The 21,738-nt window shown below is 40.0% G+C and overlaps 1 protein-coding gene across 5 annotated transcripts in view; it reads right to left on the bottom strand.

The window, feature by feature from the left end:
• Positions 1 to 5,003: 5,003 nt before the first annotated feature.
• st3gal3a (ST3 beta-galactoside alpha-2,3-sialyltransferase 3a) overlaps positions 5,004 to 21,738 on the bottom strand; it is a 50,592-nt gene continuing 33,857 nt past the window's right edge. For 3 of the 5 annotated variants that reach the window (XM_051377840.1, XM_051377843.1, XM_051377839.1), the window contains 3 exons: positions 13,334 to 13,480; positions 12,792 to 12,938; positions 5,004 to 9,970 (listed from right to left, as the gene is read on the bottom strand). In XM_051377840.1, coding sequence (XP_051233800.1) covers positions 9,866 to 9,970; positions 12,792 to 12,938; positions 13,334 to 13,480 — 399 coding nt within the window. In that variant the 3' untranslated portion in view covers positions 5,004 to 9,865. Of the gene's footprint in view, positions 9,971 to 12,781; positions 12,939 to 13,333; positions 13,481 to 14,001; positions 19,903 to 21,738 lie in introns of those variants that run through there. The other 2 variants (XM_051377841.1, XM_051377844.1) reach the window with 2 other exon arrangements.

Here is a 21,738-nt window from a genome sequence, read left to right as displayed (position 1 = left end):
CGCCTTCAACTTTAAAAGTAGATGCTCAGAGTCATTTTATATTCCAGTGTAAATCCGGAACACAGGAAATAGACAAAAGTAAGGTAGTGTGTAAGCTGTGCCAGGCACTACTAAAATACTGCAATAACACAACAAATTTGCGCAACCACTTAAGCCGACACCAGGCAGATGCTCTGCAGCAACCCGCGGCTAAACCTGTGGATTCAAAACAGACGCAACTCGACAGATCCTTCCTTTGCAAACTGCCTCCAAACTCTGCCCACGCACAGAAGATAACGGAGTCTGTGGCCTTCTTCATATTTAAGGACCTACGACCATACAGTGTCGTGGAAAACGGGGGTTTTAAGAAGATGGTATACACACTGGAACCACGATATGCCATACCAACACGCAAACACATGACGGAAGTCGCCGTCCCGAAGCTGTACACAGAGGTAAAGACAGCGGTTTTGGTCGGCACTGAGTCGATATCAAAGCATTTAAATCAATATCGAATCGAATTGATATTGAATCGAATTGTGACCTAAAGACTCAAAATCGAATTAAATCGTGAGGTTCTTAACAATACCCAGCCTAGTTCACTAACGTCAATGAAAAAGTACAAGATCTAGTCCCAGCCTTTTAATACAGCAGAGGAGCACTGTAGAGCTACTGTACGGAGGCTCATATTGCCTGTAGCAAGAGCTGCTCAATCATTTAAGGTGCATGTTGGATCAAGTCAACCTGCTGGTTGTGATAGAGTTGTCCTGAAATAGCTGACAACCTAGTAGCAAACACATATATATAATGAAAACAAATGTGACAGTGTCATGAAAAATCAGTCAGTCAAGTGTTTTCTTTTTTTAACCACCAACAATGTACAGAGGGACCGCTTTCACTTTGAGTACCCATGTTCCCCCTCTGCTAACATTCTTCTTTTACTCTACTGCTTTATGATAATTCTCTGTGGGTTTGTCACTGTGAGCTTTCACATTACACAAAGCTGATTCTTGTTAAAGCTGCAGTAGGTAACTTTCATAAAAACTACTTGTCATATTTGGTGAAATTTTCACTGTGCTCTGACAGTAGTACAATGAGACAAATCGTTAAAATCAGGCATGTTCTAGTGCTCTTATGGGCATTTGCAAAAATTTATGAAAACAATTAGTTAGAAGCTTGAAGATAGTTGATTGTTGAGTCCCAGTGTCTCAGTGTGTTTGTATTTGACGCCCTGGGAATGAGACAGTCACCTTTGTTTCTCACCTCTGATTGGTTGTTTCTTAAGTACCATTAAGAGTGCTGGGGATCGTTTTATGCCATCAGGCTTAAAGTTTGCCAGATTAATATAGACCTAAATAAAACACTTTTTAAATTATAATTTTATAATGTTTTAGTTTTTCATCATTTAATCATGCAAAGTTGCATATCAGTAGCCCAAAATATTTTCTTTTCTGGTTTTATTGTGATCAGTAACTAAATAGCTGGTAATGGAAAAAGGCTTATGTCAAAATAATGTTTTAAAAGTTTTTTATTTTGAAAAACACATCATGTGCTGAAAAACTAAATTTTTTAACCTGTATTTCCACATAAAAGGGCTCATAAAGTAAAAAAGGATATAAAAAAAACCTCTGACTAATATCCATTCATTTCTTCAAGAAATAGGTATATAAAATTTGGTAGCTGTACAAATCTGGAGATTTTTTAGTGCTGAGTAAGAAAAATGTAATTATGAGAAAATGGCCACAGAATGCTCAGCTACTGCTACTGAATGTTTGTGTCTGGCCTCAGTGTACCCTTTCTTTTTTGACAGCGATCAGCTACAGCTACAGCTTGCAGCATACACAGAGAGTGATAGACAGGAAGGCTTGGTATGACTAAGGTATGCGGCTTGGCCCAGCAGTTCAGACATATTAAAATGGTCTCATTGGGGAATTTTGAGATGACACGTGGCTCAAACACAGAGATTATGGTAGACCAAATCCAAGCACTTCTAAGGACCTCTTTATTGCTCTGTAAATCCAAGCACTTTCAAGTACTTTCGAGACTGGTAGCAACCCTGTATTAAGATTATTATCTGTTTCTTTAACAAAATAAGACGCTTTTGCAGTTCTTTGTATTCTTCTATCACATTAATGGGCTCTTTGCAAAGAGAAATACCAATAAAACAGTAAGTGGTTTCACTTAGCTTGTTTGTCCTCTCTAAGTGGTAATTACACTGAGTGTAAAACAGATGACTTGTTAACAGCTCTACCTTTACTTTGACTCAGCACACAATGACTCACTTCATGTTTACCTCCATTCACTCATAAACATCTGACAGCTGCTGGTACCTTCTTATAAAACAGCACCTGGGTACTGTGATTGGTGGCACTGTACATAGGCTGACTGCAGCATGATACTCCAAGCTTAAATAATAATAAGAGACATCATTTATATAGCACCATTCACACAAAATATGCAGTTGTACGTTTTAGGAAGGAATTAAAAAAACACAATTAATTAAAAAGCAGATAAAGTGTTATAAAGAGAGAAAGCCATTTGTTAGATCAGCTCATACAAAAACATTTAAAGGCATATGAATTAAAAAACCCACAAATATCATAACACAAACAGAACAAAACAAACAAGGCTGACAGACAGTTTACAAGATTAAAAAATTGTCACAATGTTAACATCTCAGGAGGAAGGTAAAGTAGCATGGTCAAGTGAGCTGAGTTAAACACCCCACCCACTCATCTACCCAGGCAAGTAAGGCACTGTGCTAAGAAAGGTCCCCATACCCTCTCAACTCTATTCTGTGTATTGTGTTTGTACATAGTTTTTCCATTTGTATAACTGACAACATCTCCTTGAGCCAGTATGCAAAGCCAGGGGGAGTGGTAGACTTCCAGGTCAAATGAATATGTTTCTTAGCGACCACCATTCCTAAGTGCAGAGCAATCTTCGTGTCATACGGCAGCTCAAAAGTCTCTGCAGAGCAACCAAAGATGGCCAGATTGTGGTTGGGTCTCTAGAATAGGCTTCTGAAAGCCACTCAAAGATTGCTGTCCAAAAATTGTGTTATGTAGGGCAAAACCAGCACTGATGGGATGTGCAATTCGGTTTTGTTTTTGAGTAATGCAGTCTATGCATCACCTTGTACTGGATTAACCTGTAGCGTGAGTTATTAGAACAATGAACCCGGGATTGCCCCTTCCCAGAACTCTGCTGAAATCTCTGTATTCAAGTCATTGGCCCAGGCTTTCCTGATAGGACCTGAAGAAACAGATGCACTAAAGCAATTCACAGTTTTTGATATTAGCTATTTGGAATCTGGAGGGAGCAAGACATTTTCAGAAAAAGGTTGAGTAGCGGGCATGAACTCCAAGTGTGGGCACGCTTCCTTAACGCAGTGTCTGACTTGAAAGATTGAATTTAGCACTCAACTGGATTAATTAAGCAAATCGATGCACAAATCGAAAATAGTTCTGATACTTCTTTATCTCCAGACTGCAAATGCCCTAACTAACTGTCCAGCCTTAAATGAATGATTTTGGTATATGGGAGCATATATGGAGACACTTCTCATTGCTATGCAGATGATACGCAGTTATATCTATCGATCAAGCCCGGTGAAATTAATCAATTATCTAAATTACAAACATGTCTTAAGCACATAAAATCCTGGATGAGCTGCAATTTTCTGATGTTAAACTCAGAAAAAAACGAAATTCTTATAGTTGGCCCCAAAAACCTCAGAGACTCACTGTCTAAAGATATAGCTACTCTAGATGGCATTACCTTGGCCTCTAGCACCACTGTCAGGAATCTCAGAGTTATCTTTGATCAGGATTTGTCATTTAATTCCCACATAAAGCAAACCTCCAGGACTGCCTTCTTTCATTTACGTAATATTAGAAAAATTAGACACATCCTATCACAGACAGATGCAGAAAAACTAATCCATGCATTTGTTACTTCTAGGCTGGATTACTGCAACTCTTTAATATCAGGCTGCCCCAATAAGTCCATTAAAACGCTCCAATTAATTCAAAATGCTGCAGCACGAGTACTGACAGGAACTAGAAAAAGAGATCACATCTCTCCTGTACTAGCTTCTCTGCACTGGCTCCCTGTAAAATGTAGAATAGAATTTAAAATCCTCCTCCTCACCTATAAAGCTCTTCATGGTCAGGCCCCTTCATATCTTAAAGAGCTCATAGTACCCTATTACCCCACTAGAACACTGCGTTCTCTGAATGCTGGGCTACTTGTGGTTCCTATAGTCTCTAAAAGTAGAACAGGAGCCAGAGCCTTCAGTTACCAAGCTCCTCTCCTGTGGAACCAGCTTCCAGTTGTGGTTCGGGAGGCAGACACCATCTCCACATTTAAGAGTAGGCTTAAGACATTCCTCTTTGATAAAGCTTATAGTTAGGGCTGGATCAGGTGAGTCCTGAACCATCCCTTAGTTATGCTGCTATAGGCCATATAGGCCAGGACATATCCTGATAAAAGATATATGACAGTGGTGCTAGAGGCCAAGGTAATACTGTCTAGAGTAACTATATCTTTAGACAGTGAGTCTCTGAGGTTTTTGGGGCCAAGTACAAGAACTTCATTTTTTTTCTGAGTTTAGCATCAGAAAATTGCAGCTCATCCAGGTTTTTATGTCCTTAAGACATGTTTGTAATTTAGATAACTGATTAATTGCTTGATTGATAGATATAGTTGGGTATCATCTGCATAACAGTAAACATTAATGAAGTGATTCCTATTAATGTTGCCTAAGGGAAGCACATATAAAGTGAATATGAAGATTAAATATAATAAATGTACAATAAAAATGTGCAGAAACTGCTGTTTGCATGTTTTTGCTCAGCAAAAGCCCTTTGAGTGGTCGGAAGACTAGAAGGGTGCTATATAAATACAGTCCATTTACCATTTCATCTTTTTCCCCAAAAGCACATTTACACTGCATGCAAAAGGGATATTTCATACACTTCAAACAATTCACAGTGGGAAAAAAACAACAGACATAGTAAAAATTCAGCATACTTATATCTTTATTTTGTGTTCTTGTGCACGGCCTACAATAAATATATGAATACTTTGGCTTGAGCATCCGACCAGCATTCAGTCCACCAACACCTACAGTGAGGTGAGCACAAACCGTACGGGCCAGAGTGTATAAAGCAACACAAACACACATACAGACTCCACAATACCATTGATGTTGGTACAGAAAGAGAGACAGATTCATAAAGATCCGTTCATATGTTTGATAATAACATGGACTACGACTGATGTCTGGGGCCTGAGATAGCAGCCTTCAGCAGGGCTGAGTGAAGTGATTGACGCAAATGTTTTAGTGTTCGACTAAGACACAAATCATCGTTAAGAGGTGCCGTTATTCTGGACAGTGAGCAGGAAAGAGTCAGATCAAAATGAGAACATCTTAAGAGCAGGAGGGGCTTAAAAGTCAGCATCAGCATAGCCCTTCCTGACTCTATCCATTCACATCAATACAAAATCAACCATTCAATGCTCCTGAAATACATTTTAGCCAGAAAATTATTCAATGATCCAACTCAGAGCTGGACCCTGTTCTTCAAGTATGGCTTAACTAATCCAGGCTAACATGGTGTTAGCCAGCTTAAAAGTGCCCTGTTAAATTCTTATTTAAAAAGGTCCAGTGTGTAACATTTAGGAGGATCTATTGTCAAAAATGGGATATAATATTCATAGGTATGTTTTCATTAATGTATAATCACCTGAATATAGGAATTTAGAATGAGCTGTTTTTATCTACAGACGCTGCTGGTTAACTTTGGTTGAGTCTGCCATGATTCTACAGTAGCTGAGAATGGCCAAAGCAAATACTTGCTCTGGGGCCTTTGGCATTTTTGCAGCCATCGTAGTTTCTCCTACACAGTTCACACCTGTTCTCATTCCCAGGTCCTCAAATACAGAGGCAAGCAGTGTTCAGTTAGTTGCAATCTTTAACTTCACTACCAGATGCCACTAAACCCTACACAGTGGTCCTTTAAACAAAAGTTATGTTTGTTATGTATTAATGGAAAACTGGATACAGCAGGCTAAGATGATTTAATTGTGCGGCTCTTCCAAATGATGTTGGACCGAATGGATCCAATTCTGATAGAGAAATTATTCATTTTGTGTGTCATTTATTTGTTTGCAGATGACCTCATGCACATGAATGGACCAAACATGGATCAAACTGCTCCATGGTGCTACTAGAGCCCAAAAAGTCCACAGGGTAACTTTAAATGATCCTGTTAATTCTTACTAAACTACCTTGGTTCAGTGAACACATTGATGTCAGAATCAGATTACACAATGTATGTGCCTGTATCGTATAAGGTGATGACAGAGTCATACAGTACATTTCTGTGAGCAAATGCTGAACACCAGCCAATCAGAGCATGCCGTCTTTTACGACTAATGTGATGGAGAGTTGCCAGTGACTGACTTCACTATTCCAGCTAACAACAGCAATATCACTCTCTCTTCTTTCTCTTTCTGACTGAGCTATTTTTTTTGTTAAGAACCCCTGAGGCGTACCCGATGCTTGTGACACACCACACAGGATCAAACTAGTAACTATCCTAACAGTCTTATATTCCTGATGTCCTCTGTCGGGTCTGAACATCATCACGCTGATATCATGTAGTCTGATCCTGGCTTCAGCAGTTTGTTTTATTCATTTGGGAGGAAGAACAGTGTCTTTTTTTCAAACTTTAGCAGAGAGTTGAAACCATGATTAACTCTCTCTGTGATTGGCTGAGTGGCACTGTGGCTATAGAGAGGGCAGTGGCTGCACAGTTCATTTAAAGATGAGGAAACCTGACAGATATTGTGTAACAAAGCAGATACCTGTTCTGCAAAGTCACTTTATCATCAGTCTCATAGGATTTACACTCTCATACATAAAATGTATTAAATTGAATTAAATTAAACTGATTGTTTAAGATTTAACTTATTATGCAACATTTTGCACATTTTAGTGTGTATGTGACATATGTCATAATTAATGACAGTGTTTTTCTTCTGTCATTAGTGTTTTAATCAGAGATGTTTAGTAGAATATATTTAAAGCTGCAGTAGGTAATTTTTATAAAAACCTTTTTGTCATATTTGCTGAAACGTTTACAGATAATCTGTGAAAAAGGTTCCTCTGGCTCCTACTAATGGCATTTGTAAGAATTCTGTGTATCTGTCATGTTCTATTCATCATCACGCTGATCTCAGGATATAGTTTCAGTAAATATGATAAAAATTATTTTAATAAAAATTACTTACTGCAGCTTTACACTTCTGCAGGTGTGAGCTGAAGGACTTGTTGCTATGAAGCTGAAAAAGCCAGACCTGTGTCAAATCTTCAACAATCAAATCAAGCTAACCACGATCCATGTATGAAATACAGGGCCCTGGTGTGTTTGAATACACTGCAGTGTGGTAGGAATCAGATATCAGTCACGCAAGCAATTCATTCCATATCTCAGACAGAAAGATAGGTACAGTTGTGGTTTACAGGTGTTGGACTGTTGTATATATGCTTGCCATTACTCAACATTACTATAATAACTGTGTAATTGTGGGGCGGCTGTGGCTCAGAGGCAGAGCAGGTCGTCCCCTAATCGGAAGGTTGGTGGTTTGATCCATGGCTCCTCCTGTCACATGTCCAAGTATCCTTGAGCAAGATACTGAATCCCAAATTGCTCCTGATGCTGTGCATCGGTGTGTGAATGTGTGTGAAAGGGTGAATGCGGCACGTAGTGTAAAAGCGCTTTGAGTGGTCGGAAGACTAGAAAGGCGCTATACAAATACAGGTCCATTTACCATTTAATTGAGAGGGATGGACACTGACTGATGAGACAGAATAAAAACTGATTATTTCATCCTAAAGGAAAATTAAATGACAGAAATTCGGATATAGAGCCGCTGCTGAACCCAGACCCTTTATTAGAACATGTTTGTTTCTTGTACTAACTTGTGTGGCCTACCCAACAGTGACACTCAACAGCATGGCCCAAGAAGCAGGTTTCACATTGATTTTAAGACTTGTGACCCCTCATGCCCACTGGATGCAGCTACACCACATTCTTTATGTTTTAAATTGTTCTGATACAGAAACCAGTATCGAAAATTCCTCCAATACAACGATAGCAATCTTACAGGGTTAGTAGTTTAAAAACAAATTGGATCGGTATTTGGTATTGGCCGATACACAAAGTTCAAGTATCAGAGTTGGTACTGGGAAGGAAAACATCTATAGTTTCACAGAAGGTTTAAAGAAGGTTAGCTCAGTTGGTAGAGCTGGCGACCCATATACGGAGTTGCTGCAGCGGCCCGGGTTCCAGTCCGACCTGTGGCCCTTTGCTGCGTGTCATCCCCTCTCCCTCTACCCTCCTGTCTGTCTACAGCTGTTACTATCAAATAAAGCCAATAAAAGGCCCCCCAAAAAACCAAACATGCTCTTTATGATTAGTAACCCATACGGTGATTTTTTTAACAATGACAAAAATGTGACGACAGCTGACAGTCACAAGTTTCTTTAGAAAGCCCAATAATCATTATGTGGTTGATACATGAGGTGATAAAACAGTTATCATCCAGCAGCAGCTAATGTTACAGAGGAAGCAAGTGGCAGCAAGGAGGTAAAAAATGATTCATGAAAGTGAACGCACAGTCGGTGTCTGTTGTTCTTTTCTCTCTATGCCCTTATAAATGCATCATCCAAAGTTCTGTATATTAAATGTGATTGAGATCAAGTTGTTCTCTAAACTTAAATGCTATTAAATAGGCTATGTGTCTCATTATCATAAAAAATAAAAATAAAAATAAAAATAAAGGCTAATTAAAGATGATGGATTATGTCTGTCAGAATTAAGGACAACCAGACAGTTTAACGCAACCTCTGCTTTTTGGCTGTACTACAGCACGCTGTCTTATTTCATCTTAGCAGAGGAAAACTTCAAACAACAAGTGACAGAAACAAACAAAAATAGGTTTAGTGTTTGTACATAACACAGAGTCAGTAACAAATTAAATGCTTCATTAAGTATTAGTTAGTTGTCAATAAATATAGACATTTATATACATTCACATTCAGTGGTGGTCCGGCTGACTAGAAGCGAAATGTGACTTGGCCACATCCAGCAGGCATTGGAGGTAAGACTGCTGCACAAGGACAAACATAATGTTACTCCCCTGCATCACAGTCATGCTGCTGCTGAAGGAAATCTCTTATTTGCGTTCATTCATACTGTCTCAAACTAAACTAGCTGTGATTATTGCCAGGTTGCTCTAATATGAGGGTTTACTCTCAGATGCCAGAGACTGGTCCAGGACGGCTGAGTAATGTGTCATGTGGTGTGCACCCTGTTTAACACAGAAGCTGGAAAATACCAATAAGTGACTATAGGTTTGATGTAGATTACATTCAGATGTGTGAGCAGAAGGACACTTGTAGAGGTACTCTTGGCACAGGCTCAATATTTAAACCCAACCACTTCATCCTCTTCTCCTGTCTCCAGCTTGCAGCAGTTCTAGTTGGAGTGTGGCCTCGTCTAGGTGCAGGTTTGATCACCAGCACTGCTGACGTACCCGTGAGCCAGGATACCAAATCAATGTAAATATACACTAACCTGCAACTAGGATGAACTAAATACTGCGATACAAACCAGAGGCCAATACTTGGAATATGTCAGTATGCAACACTGGGGCCATGTGCCCGGGTCAATAAGCCTCATATACTCAAAGTCTCTGTACTGACCACTGTGTGTGACAGCTGCTGCTCTCTGCTGGGAACATGGCCTACAGTGCCTTGAGTTTCCCCGGTGAGCACAGTGCTTCATTCAGGATCCATGAAACTGAGTACAGACCATCAGCATCCTGCACCACAGATCCCATTGGTCCAGTCCTGGATAACTCCAGCCTTCACCAGCTTCACCAGGAACTCCTTCTCTTTAGATATGTTGTGAGTCCAGGACTGCAGAGGGGACAGAGACACACAGGTCAGGAGGTAGGTGTAGATTCTTCCCCTTTAGATCAACATTTCATAAAAAAATCCAATACATTTTCAACAATAGTTCAAAAATGTATATTAAAATGTCCAGTGTGTAACATTTAGGACGATCAATTGGCAAAAACTGAATTTAATATTCATAGTTATGTTTTCCTGTGCTGTTGTACTGGAGTACTAGACGTTTTTTCTTTTCTTGGACTCGATGGTATTTGCACTCGGACTTGACCGAGTCCAGCAATATATTTTTATATTTAAATTTTTTATCGAAGTAACTTCCTCCTTTAAAACAAAACTATTGATGAAGTGCGCTTGTTCGGGTTTAATTCAAAATCCATTTGGAAGGGGTATTGATATTGGCCAATCAATGTCACTTGCAATCATATGCTTGGCTGCCAAAACTCGTCTCATTGGCAATGGCATTCTTTTTTTTCCTGTCTCATTATTACAGTTTTGTATTTCTCTGTAATGTATAATTGTTAACAATGTTACTTATACAATGTTTTATTTTTCATAGTTGTACATATTTTTGGGGGTTTTTTTTCTCTTCATTAGACAGGACAGCTTGAGAGAGTGAAAAAGTGCAGACCATCAGCAGGGGATGCCATGCAGCAAAGGGCTATAGGTCAGATTTGAATCCATGGTCCAATTTTCTGATGCACCAAAAATGTATGTCAATAATAAAATATACATAATAATAAATAATATTATAAACTAGTCGACTAATGGCTTGAACTAGGAAAATCTGGTCGTGGGTAGCACTAGTTTGGATCATCAGCCGGTTCTTGTTTGAAACTAAGTGGAGAAGGTAGGAGAGAGAGAAACAGAAAGAGAGAAAAACTGAAAGTGTGGTAGAGAAACAAAGGATGGCAGTAGAATAAAGAGAGAAAGACAGACAGCATCTTTTCCTCTTGTCTGGACAATAGGGATGGAATGCGTTGGGACGGGATGTTTCTCTTCCCTCTCCTCTTTCTGCTAAGCTAAGATAAGCTTATCACCTTGTGGCTCTAACTCCACACTTGGTGCACAGACATGAGAGTGATATTGATCTTCTCATCTATTGTAACTTTTGGCAAGGAAGCAAATACTCAAATTTCCCTAAATGTTGGACTATCGCCATGAATCCTGATGTTTTTTTCTCTTTATGCACAACAGCTGCAAAAGTATTATACCCCTTTTTGACAAATTTAACAAACATTTATTAAGATATTATATTACTCATGAGATTAAAAAGTCTGACACATTAACAAGCATAAATGGCGTCAGTCATTTAAGTTATAATTCAAATTGTGGCTGTCCAGTGAACCAATGGAGAACTGTAGAAACAAATTTCTCGCCTGTCTCAGTTACACGTGGCAGCGGGCGGAGCCAACAGCTCTGTGCCTCTGAAACACAAGTCTGTTGTGCTGTTGGTGAAAATAGGATGAAGGGGATTGCATGTCCGTCTCAATAACCTGAGCTAAGAGTGATTTATCAGGCTGGGGACTGTGAAGTGGAGTAATTGGCAACTTAGACATTGTATGTAGTGTGCTATGACTGCGCTGCTCTCAAAACCAGAACCCAGCAACGTTCCTACACTTGAGATTTCATACACATCCAGGGCCAGTACTCAGCATGCTGGGTAAATTCCTCATAGGTTCCCGAGAGGCATTTTAAATGAGGGAAAGGTCACAGTAAACTGTTCCAGTGCAGCGTAAACCTGGAAAACTAACAAGAAGGATGTTGGTCGACAGGTTGGTCAGAATGCTAACAAATTTGGAGGTTGTGAATATTGTGTGGGAGTCTCGTCTATTAAGAGTAAAAGGGGCAGGAAATAGTGGGTGACACACCTGTGAATGCAGGAGATGAATCATTAATGTGAACTGTAAATTTACCATGCAACGTTAGTAAGGTCAGACTGACTCAGAAGTTTAGCCAAAAAAGCCAACCAGCCAATACACATAAGCCAAAATGAAATTTGAATTCTCCTTACTTTGTACGTAAGGTAACATACAACATAATGACACTGCAGCTGATGTGCATAATGAATGTGTCACAAGAGGACAAAAGGAGACGAGCTGTCAAAATGCACATTACTGACTGCGGTTACGCCATACCGTGCTGAGGTCACAGATTAGGTAAGGCAACATGTAACATGTTGGCCCTCTGTTTGGAACTGAATTTAGATAAACTGTTCTTAGTGCCCATTTACACAGATACTGAACCAATGGAATAACATTACTGAAAATGGAACTTCAGAAAGCCCAGCAATGTCTCGTATCAGTTTTAGGACCAATAGAACCAATCACATTGTTTGCTATCAATAACTTCCGGGTAGAAAATCCTTACGTAGTGTATACATCTAATTCATTGAAAAGGCATGTTTTATACTTTCATATCCCATTGATAACAACACTTTCACTGACACAGAGGTGTGCCACAGACTAAAGAAAATGACAGCATGACACCATTCAGACCAAATCAGAAGTTGCAGCGGTGCTTATCTGTGCTCAGAAAATAATGTTTTATTTCTCTGATTCACCAGCTTTCTCACTGATGGCACTCCCTCTCCTATCCTCTCTCCTCTGTCTCAACCACCACTGTCTCTCTGTCTCAGACACAAACCAAAGAAAGCTTCTTGTTATCACTATTTTGCAGCATAGACTGAAAGCCAGACACAGAGTCAAGCTTTTACATTTTTAAAGTACCCCTCCCAACCCTGCCAGTTGTCTACCATGGAGTGACTGTTTTTGTTAGCAATTCAATATCACGGTGATTCTGTCTATTAGGGCATCTTACCAAATCTTACCTCTTTCATGGCTGACATCCTGATCTTCTCATAGTAGTGCAGAGGGGCACGGGGGGTGCTCATGTTGTAGCCAAATCCAGCCACAGCTACTTCATCACAGTTATAAAGGGCCATCGTTATGGCAACTGCCCCCAGCGTTGGGATATTCTGTAAACAGGCACAAATAAAAAGTGTGTGTGAAACAGGTAACCGAGCCATGACCCGTACCCCAGAGCATGTACAGTGTGTGCATGTGAATGTACAGCAGAGGATCCAGATTTACACTGTATGGGTACTGTGTGGATATCTTACAGATGTGAAATCTGAAGCATGGTTCTATTAATAATAGCCTAATGGTAACGCTGTTTGTTTTCAGACTCTGCTCTCTGTGGCATCTGCTGTGTGTCCACAGAGGCCTTCATAATGCAAACAGGCACACAGTGGAGTCCGCTACCAGACCTCCTGACCATTAACTCACCACTGTGTGTGAGCCAGCTCACTGTTCCTGCTACTTCTCTACCACAAACTGAGAACAAACTGACAGGAAAACAACAGGTCCTCACCCCTCTGCCCATCTGTCCGTTGTTGTGAGGTAAGCCGATCAGCTTGAAAGAGGCCGTCTGAATGAAGTAGGGGTTCAGGATGCGCATGTCACTGGGCCCCCTTGGAACGTTCCTGGCCACCGACTTCCAGAAGCCATCCGTACTACGCTGAGACACAAAGAGTGACGATTTTAAACAGTGTGGTCAGTGAGACCCTCACACTGAACAAAAAGCAAACACAATCAAATCACAAATACAACACAAATACACAAAAATGCAATCATACAAAGCAGTCCTCAAACTGTGGAGCACAGAGCTTCTGCAGAAAGCCATGGATGACCAGGGGAAAAAAATGGATTAAAACTAAGTTAAAGTAAAGAGATTAATGTAGGGAAAACAAACAACATAATAAAAAGTTGTGGGGTGATGGGGCATGATTGTTTTTCGGCTTCTGAAGGAGGGCACACCAGAAAAAGGTTAAGAACCACTGATATAATCAAATAGGTTTACCACTGTTCATGCAACACAACACCATATTGCGTTAGAGTTAAAATAAGCCAAATAAATAATTAATAAAATAATAGCTGAATAATAGTGTACTAATGGTGAACAAGTATGTAGGCTTGTCGAGCTAATCAGATTCCAGTACTTTTTTTGGTTTCCTTACTAATTTGATTTAATTTCCTTCCTTTGTAGTATAGCTGCTACAGAACGACCTATTAACCTAATTTTTTTAAAGTTTTGAGGGGGCGTGTAATTGGCATGCTGACTGCAGGAATGTCCACCAGAGCTGTTTCCTGTGAATTAAATGTTCATTTCTCTACCATAAGCCGTCTCCAAAGGCGTTTCAGAGAATTTGGCAGTACATCCAGCCGGCCTCACAACCGCAGACCACGTGTAACCACACCAGCCCAGGACCTCCACATCCAGCATCTTCACCTCCAAGATCGTCTGAGACCAGCCACCCGGACAGCTGCTGCAACAATCGGTTTGCATAACCAAAGAATTTCTGCACAAACTGTCAGGAACCGCCTCAGGGAAGCTCATCTGCATGCTTGTCGTCCTCATCGGGGTCTCAACCTGACCGCAGTTCGTCGTCGTAACCGACTTGCAAATTCTCACACTCGATGGCTTCTGGCACTTTGGAGAGGTGTTTTCTTCACGGATGAATCCCATGTTTGGGATGCTGTGGATTGACGTATACGACAGCATGTTCCAGGTCCTGCCAATATCCAGCAACTTCGCACAGCCATTGAAGAGGAGTGGACCAACATTCCACAGGCCACAATCAACAACCTGATCAACTCTATGCGAAGGAGATGTGTTGAAATGCGTGAGGCAAATGGTGGTCACACCAGATACTGACTGGTTTCCGGACCCCCCCCCCCGGACTCCCCTAATACAGTGAAACTGCACATTTTCGAGTGGCCTTTTATTGTGGCCAGCCTAAGGCACACCTGTGCAATACCCATGCTGTCTGATCAGCATCTTGATATGCCACACCTGTGAGGTGGATGGATTATCTCGGCAAAGGAGAAGTGCTCACTAACAAACATTTTGACAGATTTGTGAATACTATTTGAGAGAAATAGGCCTTTTGTGTACATAGAGAAAGTCTTAGATCTTTGAGTTCAGCTCGTGATGAATGGGGGCAAAAACAAAAGTGTTGCGTTTATAATTTTGTTCAGTGTATGTCCACCAAATGTCATTGCAATAGCACAGTGTTTAGGAGATATGACAGATATGACAGCATTTGAGCAAACTTTGAGGGCTAGCTATAACAGAACTACAGTACATGGAATATCAAAAAGAAAACTGATATAGACACAAAAAGGCGTTCAAGAGTTACAGACCAAACGTAAAGTTAATTGATATTAGGGTTGGGTATCATTCAATTTGAATTTGATACCGGTACTTGGAATTCAGTACCAGTAATCAATGGTACTTTACTCTGTAATAACAAAAGCGAGTTGACAGCCCTGTGGCTTACTGTGACTAGTAAAACTGTCAGCTAATGTCAACCAAGAGTGAAAAACACCCTGTTACCTCCAGCAACAACTTATCCAACTACCTAGTTCCTGAAGATGTTGCTGAAGTTGTCGATGCCTGACTGACTGAATTAAGATACAGGCGTGCTAATGTTAGCTGCTTGTGGGGGACTTTCAGGCTATCAAACACAGTAACACTACATTCTTCAGCTTGGAGATATATTTTGTGTCTGACCAGATGTATCCTCAAGTTAGACATGCTGCCCTGACCAGCTTTGCGTTTTGCATTACACAGCCTGCATGCCCTAAATCACTGTGAATGGAACAAGCTGCAGGGGTGACCCCACGTTAGTCTAGCTCTCTCTCTTTTTCTCTGTACTCTACTCTCTCATCCATATGCACTCTCAGGTAGGGAAATCTGGCACCAATTGATTTAATGTGAATCAGTACTCAGAGTTCTGTACCCAACCCTAGTTATTATAGTGCAACAGAACTGCTTCAAAATAGACACTGCACTTCATTGGGCGTTAAACCCGCCAAGTGTGAAGTCAATCGGATGAATGGTTGTTGAATCATGTGATGGTCAGACATACAGACAGACACAGATTCCTTGCTTTTGAGTTATATGTATTTATTAAAGAAGTTCATATCATTCTTTAAGAAACACAAAACAAGATATTATTGACAGATGTATCTGTTATCTGAAATGTTAATTCTGGATAATCACCATTAATACTGACACTGTGAATAGTGATCAGTTCTTATTACCATCACTTGGTGGGATGAGATGCAAAGTGGACAGGGGTGGAAAATATGATGGTGCTTAAGCAGCACAGTGAAAGCAATACCCTGAGCTGAAGCCTGAGGGGAGAGGTCAACACCATTAAAACACTGATGAAAAACAAGCGGAGCAAACAAAGCCAGTCAGAGGAGGAAGCCCCTGTATCTGTATACCTGGGGCCATTTCACTAATTACTAGCAGCCTGCCCAGCAGTCCTGATGGCTCTTTATGAACAGTTACTGGGATACCTGCCTAAGTTCGCTCAGGTATGCTGGAGTGAGGGGCCAGGAGAAACCAAACAGCAATGATATGAGCTATTAGCTTACTAGCATAGCACTGTTACCCTGTTAGACTGTAAGCTCCTCACTGACGGATAGCATGCTAATCCTGTTTGACGGAGACCATTTTTCTCTTCTATCTGAGCTGGAACCCAACACCCCTGCTTTGCTGGCAGCACTGGGAGGACACAACAGTCTGTGGCAAACCATCTGCAGACAGCAGACGGGATCAAATGACAAGCAATTCTCACATCCTTTTAATAACAGTACCAGTGAATATGTTTACATACATTTACTCCAGATAAATCTTCTTCGAGCAACGGTAGTTTATATACAGTAAATCAGTTAAGCCTATGTCATGAAATAGAGCTGCAATAGTATCCAACTCATTCACTCTTCACAACTTAATTTATATTCCTTTTTCCACTGCAGGAACTTAAAGGACCAGTATAAAGTTGCAAATTGCAACTAACTGAACACCGCTCGCATCTGTGTTTGACAACCTGGGAATGAGATCAGGCTGGAAAGTGTATAGGAGAAACTACAGTGGCCGTGAAACTCTTGAAGAAAATGAAAGGCCCTAGCTAGAGCCAGTGTTTGGTTTGTAGAAACATGGTGGTTGATCTGTAGATAATAATAGCTCATTCTAAGGTAACAAAAACAACGATTCTTAATGTCAGTAATGAAAACATACTTATGAATATTATATTCCATTTCCATTTATGTCATGAAATGAAATGAAAAGTCATCAAAATCCATCCAATGAATATATTTTCATTTAATTTATTTGTAACTCATGACCACGATCACATGGTATGGAGCACAAACAGAATATACAAATATGACATCTTTCTTACACAAAGGAAGGACATTCTTCAAAAAGGCGCCAATTTTACAAATAACATTAGGCTTTTCTGATTGTAATGATAAAATCAATATAAACATAGATGGATAGTTTAAATAATAATTTGGCAGATATCTTTCTCTATAATTCATTATTCTTAACTTCTTACATTCAAACTAAATGTGATACTCATCTCCCAAACTATTTACAGAGGTTTCTATCTGGCCCTTTATATCTTCCAATGACTTTGGAGGTATTCTAGAGTTCTAAAATTACAAACAACCTGCCTGTACTTTATGTTTTCGTACCACAAATACTTTACCAATTTAAGCTCATGTTTTAATTCTACATAAATACAAAAATAATGGCAATTTTTTCAACAGTTGTTGAGATATTTCAGTCCAAAGAGATAGACTGACCAACACTGCCATTTTTGTGTCATGCTAGGTAAAGGTACCAGCAAGAACAGCTATTATAGCATATAATTACAACCATGTAATTTGTATGAGGTCAACTATATAGTCGAATATCCAGTCAAATATTACTACATGTACTGGATGAACTGACACATTTCTTTTTAGAGACATTCATGTTTACCAGACTGTATCCTAATACCGTTGGTGATCCTGACTTTCCCTCTAGCTAAACCTTTTGGGTTCACAGTAAAAATGTCTAAAGAATTACTGAACGGACCGCCAAGAAATTTCGTACACACCTCAATGATGAATTGTAACAACTTTGCTTAACTTTTCATCTTGCGCCGTCCGTTTCTATCAGTTTATCAGTTTGTCCAGTTTTTCAGTTTATGACCAAATACCTGCAAAACACATTCCTATCTGTACTTGGTGTTTAGTGTTGATGAGCAAATGTTAGAATGCTAACATACTAAACTAACATGTAAACATGTCAAATAGCATTGTTATTGTTGTTGTGAACATGTTAGAATGCTGATTAGCAGCATTTAGCTCAAAGCAAGAGTACAGCTATGTACAGCTTCGCAGAGCTGCTAGCAGGGCTAACAACACTTAATCTTGTTTTATGATTTCTTCTCTTATAATAGAAATCACAGCCATTGTTTGATGCATCATGTGGAAAAAATAAACGTTGCCACTTTCCATATCTCTGTGCCATCAGTCTTTGTCTAGCTAACACATGCCCATTCATAACTAGTGAGTGTGTGTGCGTTAAGTGCTGTGTTGTCTGCACTCCCCGGCTCTAGGGGAGGGAACCTGATCTTCTGTTGTAAAGTGTTGTTGTAAATGAAACCGGTCTCATCAGCTTCAAAGTCCTTTAACACCATTACTGTTTATTCAACCAGGCTGTGTGGCAGTGTCAGATGTCACACCTGTGCTGCCTTTACTCACTGACTTCACCGTTCTTAATGAAGTTCATATGACATGGTGTCCAACCTCATCTAAAGGCCATAGTCTTTCTCTCTCTCGATCCCTGGCTGCTTTCATGCATCTGAACACCTGGCCGCTCTGTATAGTGGATGTGATTGTTGGATTGTCTTTTTTATATTCCAAAAGTTTCAAATATTGTTCTGCAATTCTGATGTCAGGACGGTGTAAAAAAAACATTCATAAGTATGTTTTCATTAGCGTATAATCATCTAAATATAGGAATTGTATTTTTGTTACCTTAGAATGAGTTTTTATCTACAGAAGGTGTGGGTCGCCTTTCATTTCATTTCAACATTGCAGCTAACTGTTAAACCTGTAAATTCATTCATACTCATTAAGACAGCAGTTTGAGAAGCAATGTTCTCCGTTGTCTGGTTTATGCACGGCAATAAAAATAGTTCAAATATGTGGCTTTTATGAGCATCTTTAAATGTGCGTATAAAATAAAAAAATAGACCTGAAGTGTAAAAAAGTGATAGAGTATGTCTAGAGCTAAAAAAAAAGTGTCATTTCCACTGTAGACAACAAAGGGTTATAGGGATGTAGCAATACAGCTGCTCCAGTGTACAGTCTCTGCTTCCACCTGTCAGCGGAGATAAAATGTGATCCAGGACTGGGACCACCCTGGTAATATCCATAAGAAGCCCTAGCTTTCTGCTTTCTCCCCACTCACCCCTCTGACTGGGAGATGCAAAAAGCTGAAAATGTTGCCACCAATTCTCCAAAGCTGCATCAATCAAAATCAAGCAATGTAATAAAAATATCTGAGGTATTCTTGGAGTACATTTATATTTTCTCCCCTCCCTCCAGGGCCAATAGGTGGGGAACTGAGTGATAAAACAAGCTGTCTTCCGGTTAGGTGTCCTTCAAGTGGTTATAAATTCAATTCAATTCAATTCTATTTGTATAGCACCAATTCATAACAGAAGTTAACTCAGGACACTTTTCAAATAGAGCAGGTCTAGACCGAACTCTTTAACATTAATTACAGAGACCCAACAGTACCACCATGAGCAAGCACTTGGCGACAAGGGCAAGGAAAAACTGCCTGTTAAAAGGCAGAAACCTAGGACAGATCCTTCGGCTCTAGGTGGGTGGTCGTCTGTCTCGACCAGTTGGGGTGAGAGAGAGAGAGAGAGAGAGAGAGAGAGAGAGAGAGAGAGAGAGAGAGAGAGAGAGAGAGAAAGAGACAGAGACAGAGACAGAGAGAGACAGACAGGTGCACAGCAACAACAGTATTGGCAATGGCAATCTAGCAGGACCATGGCAGGAGGCTCCACCAGGATCGATAAGAACCTGCGAGACGAGAATAAATAGTGCCTTGATTGACATGTTATGTTAAACAGTTGTGTTGGCCTATCAAAGCAGCTTGCTAGAACTATACCAACAATGTAATGCAAGTAGTAATGGTGCTTTTTCTTTTAAATAGGCATGTGTTATTAGTCAATGAATCCCAGGAAGGTAATTCACAATCTCAATGCACATACACTCAGTTGCCAGTTTATTAGGTCCACCTGGCTAAAACAAGTGCAATCTAATACACCAAATCCTGCCTTCATCAAGGTCATTATGTTCACTTTTTGTGTGGTGATTCAACTTTATGGTCATTTTGGAGGCTGCAGTTTGTTCGGGGATCAAACCAACAACCTTCTGATTAGTGGACGACCTAACAGTAGTACATGAGACAGATATCACCTCTGGCTCGTCTTAGCGTCCTAATTGCATTTGCTGGAAAGGCAGAAGTAGATTCTTGCAAATGCCATGGGAGTTACTTAATAAAAGTTCCCTACCGCAGCTTTAAGATTGGATTTCAATATTTTATATAATTTTGGATGTGGTTGCCGAGGTAGGAATGTAAGTTTTGGTATATTACCATTACTTAAAACGGGAAGACACAGTGGTGTGACCAAAGATAAAAGAATCTGAATGCATATTGTGAGTTAAATGAGGTGGAGCACAAAATTCATTACATTTTATACTGTCCTTTATGTGACTATGTAGCAGGCTGATATTAGCAGGCTGATATTGAAACGAAAACTTATTTCATTTATTTCAACAATCTCATAGTTTAAATTTTCATTTGTTTGAGGACCAGTGTTCTAAAGCATGGGACGGGAGGAGAAAAGTAACACATGATAGATAAATTCCCCAGACTCTATTCTATATTGATTGTAGACTATGGGTTTATGAACTGCATCAAATGTACAGTGGCTGGCACTAATGGATGCAGTTGAGATTTGTATATTGTGTCTTGTGCTTAGGGAAGCTGTGCCTATATGTTTGTACATTTGTTGTACATTTGTTTATGTATTGTGCGGTTAGATGGCGGTGGGTTAACACGCCGGAATGTTTGCTTTGTTTTTAGTGTCTGAATAATCCTACAAGTAGTGGGTAATGTAAATGACCAGACTAATAAGAATAAAATATTAATTCATTCATTCTTATAACAAGGTCAACATTCAGCTAGCAGTTTCTCCTTTTTAACGGTGTTCAACTTTGCTTTTATATCACTGTAGCTTGTGCTAGTTTGTCCAGGGAAAAGACACCACTCAACAACCATTTATTTCTGACAAGTGGTGATTGTGTAGTTCAACAAGACCAACAGAGTTCTGGGATGAGTCTCCACATAAACGATCAGCTGATCACAGCAGTGCTTTACTGTGCTTTTATCTTCCTATTTTGATCTATTTGGAGGTCTGTGAGCATTTGACCCCATTTGCTCTCTGCTGTCAGGGAGGAGGAATGGGGAGGGAGTACACAGCAGGTATGTTGTGACTCTGGCTGCAGGAATGTGTTACCTTCCCACTCAAGCATGCAGGATCATAAAGGCTGTACCCACAGCTAGTTGCTGGAACAGACACAGACAGACGTGACAGCAGAGGAGACAGCCTTGGTATGCAGGGTTGATATTGAGGCTTATAATAACTAGCTAAAGGCCTAAACAAAGGGACAATATTGATATGCAGATATGTAATTATTATACACAGGTAACCCTCACTCTCTACAACACAGCATAACAGCATGGCAGGCAATAACCGTTCACAAACTGTATGGACAGATTGACTCACTGCTGCTGTTTCTCTTGCTGATGCATTTAAAATCTGCTATGGGCTGCTTGAAAACATCTGCACT

Source organism: Dicentrarchus labrax, unplaced genomic scaffold (genome assembly GCF_905237075.1).
Source record: "Dicentrarchus labrax unplaced genomic scaffold, dlabrax2021, whole genome shotgun sequence".
Lineage (NCBI taxonomy): Eukaryota > Metazoa > Chordata > Actinopteri > Moronidae > Dicentrarchus > Dicentrarchus labrax.
This window is presented reverse-complemented; position numbering and strand designations above follow the sequence as displayed.